A 1,469-nucleotide genomic window follows, 5' to 3' on the forward strand; every position below is an offset into this window, starting at 1 on the left:
GCCAAGGGCAAGACGGCGTTCATTAAGCTGGAGGACAAGACCTCGGGTAAGGAGGAGGGAAGGCGACGGCTCCGCTCCTCTTCGTGGGGAGGAAGGCAGCGCAGGGGCGCTACGTCCTGGTGATAAACCCTCTCCCTTTTCTCTTTTTCAGGAGAACTTTTTGCCCAGGCGCCGGTGGAGCAGTTTCCTGGCATCGCTGTGGAGAGCGTGACGGACTCCAGCAGATATTTCGTCATCCGGATCGAAGATGAGAACGGTACGTCGCGATATCCGCGGGGAATCGCTACCGAGTGCCCTCGCTGCTCTTATTTGTGATGGATTCCTGCCTTCAAGGGCAAAATATTCCCTCGTGTGCTGGCAAAGGGAGTGGGGAATCGCCACCGAGTGCCCTCACTGCTCTTATTTGTGACGGATTCCTGCCTTCAAGGGCGAAATATTCCCTCGTGTGCTGGCAAAGGGAGGAATTATTTCACTCCCATGCACCAGCCGTGCTCTGTCCTTCACCAGGAGTTAAAACAGTTTAATTTTTGCTGCTCAGCGTTAGCGTGAGGACACGCCTCTGTATGAAGGATCATCACTGCCATGCCAACCTCTGCTTTTACACACTTTTATTAATTTAAAAGCTGGTTTTACTAAGCCTGAATGTTCAGCCAGCCAGCCAGAGGTATCTCTAATCCTGGATCTCAGTCTCCGGAGTCGCGGCTCAGCTGGAGGAGGTGGCGGACCCCGAGGGGTGGATGGGATGGGCTCTTCCCTCCCTCTTCCTCCACCGCTTCGCCATTCCAACCCTTTCCCTTCTTCCCCAGGCCGCCGAGCTTTCATCGGGGTTGGTTTTGTCGACCGAGGGGATGCTTTTGACTTCAACGTGGCTCTCCAAGACCACTTTAAGTGAGTTCGTGCCTCTCCCCGTGTCCTCTCAGCTCGATGGTTTCTTGTGGATGCCGGTGGAGGGGAGGAAGCCGCGAGCTCCCGTCGCGTTTGAGCGGGCAAGCGTGGTGGGAACGCCTGTTTCTCTGTGCAGCTTTTGTGCAGGCAGCTCTCCCTCTCTCAAATAGATCCCAGCAGGCTCCCAAAGTGGGCTTCCCAGTCCAAAATTGGGCAAATTCCCTAATTCCTTCTCATTTATCCCCGTGGCACTGGAAGGAGGCTGCTCCTTGGGGGGCTTTGGGGCAGGATGGGATATTCTGCTGCCTGGCAAGGTCTCGGGTTGCATCCGAAGCTGCTCCCACGCAGATTTTGGGCAGGATTTCTCTGGGAGATCCTCAGGCTGATCCTTGGTTTGTTTTTTTTCTGCTTTTTGAATCCCTGCAGGTGGGTGAAGCAGCAGAGCGAGCTGGCCAGAGAGGCCGAGAGCCCCGCGCAGGGACCCAAACTGGATCTGGGCTTCAAGGAGGGACAAACCATCAAACTCAACATCGCGGTGAGGGGCTTCTCCGCCTAAACCCCCCCCCGGCGTTTCCCTTGGGCGG

At 56.1% G+C, this 1,469-nt stretch overlaps 1 protein-coding gene across 1 annotated transcript in view; it reads left to right on the forward strand.

Annotated features, from left to right (window-relative positions):
- Positions 1-1,469, forward strand: part of LOC104470039 (adaptin ear-binding coat-associated protein 2-like) — a 3,139-nt gene that overhangs the window by 447 nt on the left and 1,223 nt on the right. The window contains exons 2-5 of the mRNA XM_010084817.1: positions 7-46; positions 152-256; positions 807-888; positions 1,312-1,420. Coding sequence (XP_010083119.1) covers positions 7-46; positions 152-256; positions 807-888; positions 1,312-1,420 — 336 coding nt within the window. The remainder of the gene's footprint in view (positions 1-6; positions 47-151; positions 257-806; positions 889-1,311; positions 1,421-1,469) is intronic.

The sequence above is a fragment of the Pterocles gutturalis genome, unplaced genomic scaffold, assembly GCF_000699245.1.
Source record: "Pterocles gutturalis isolate BGI_N339 unplaced genomic scaffold, ASM69924v1 scaffold14830, whole genome shotgun sequence".
Taxonomy (NCBI): domain Eukaryota; kingdom Metazoa; phylum Chordata; class Aves; order Pterocliformes; family Pteroclidae; genus Pterocles; species Pterocles gutturalis.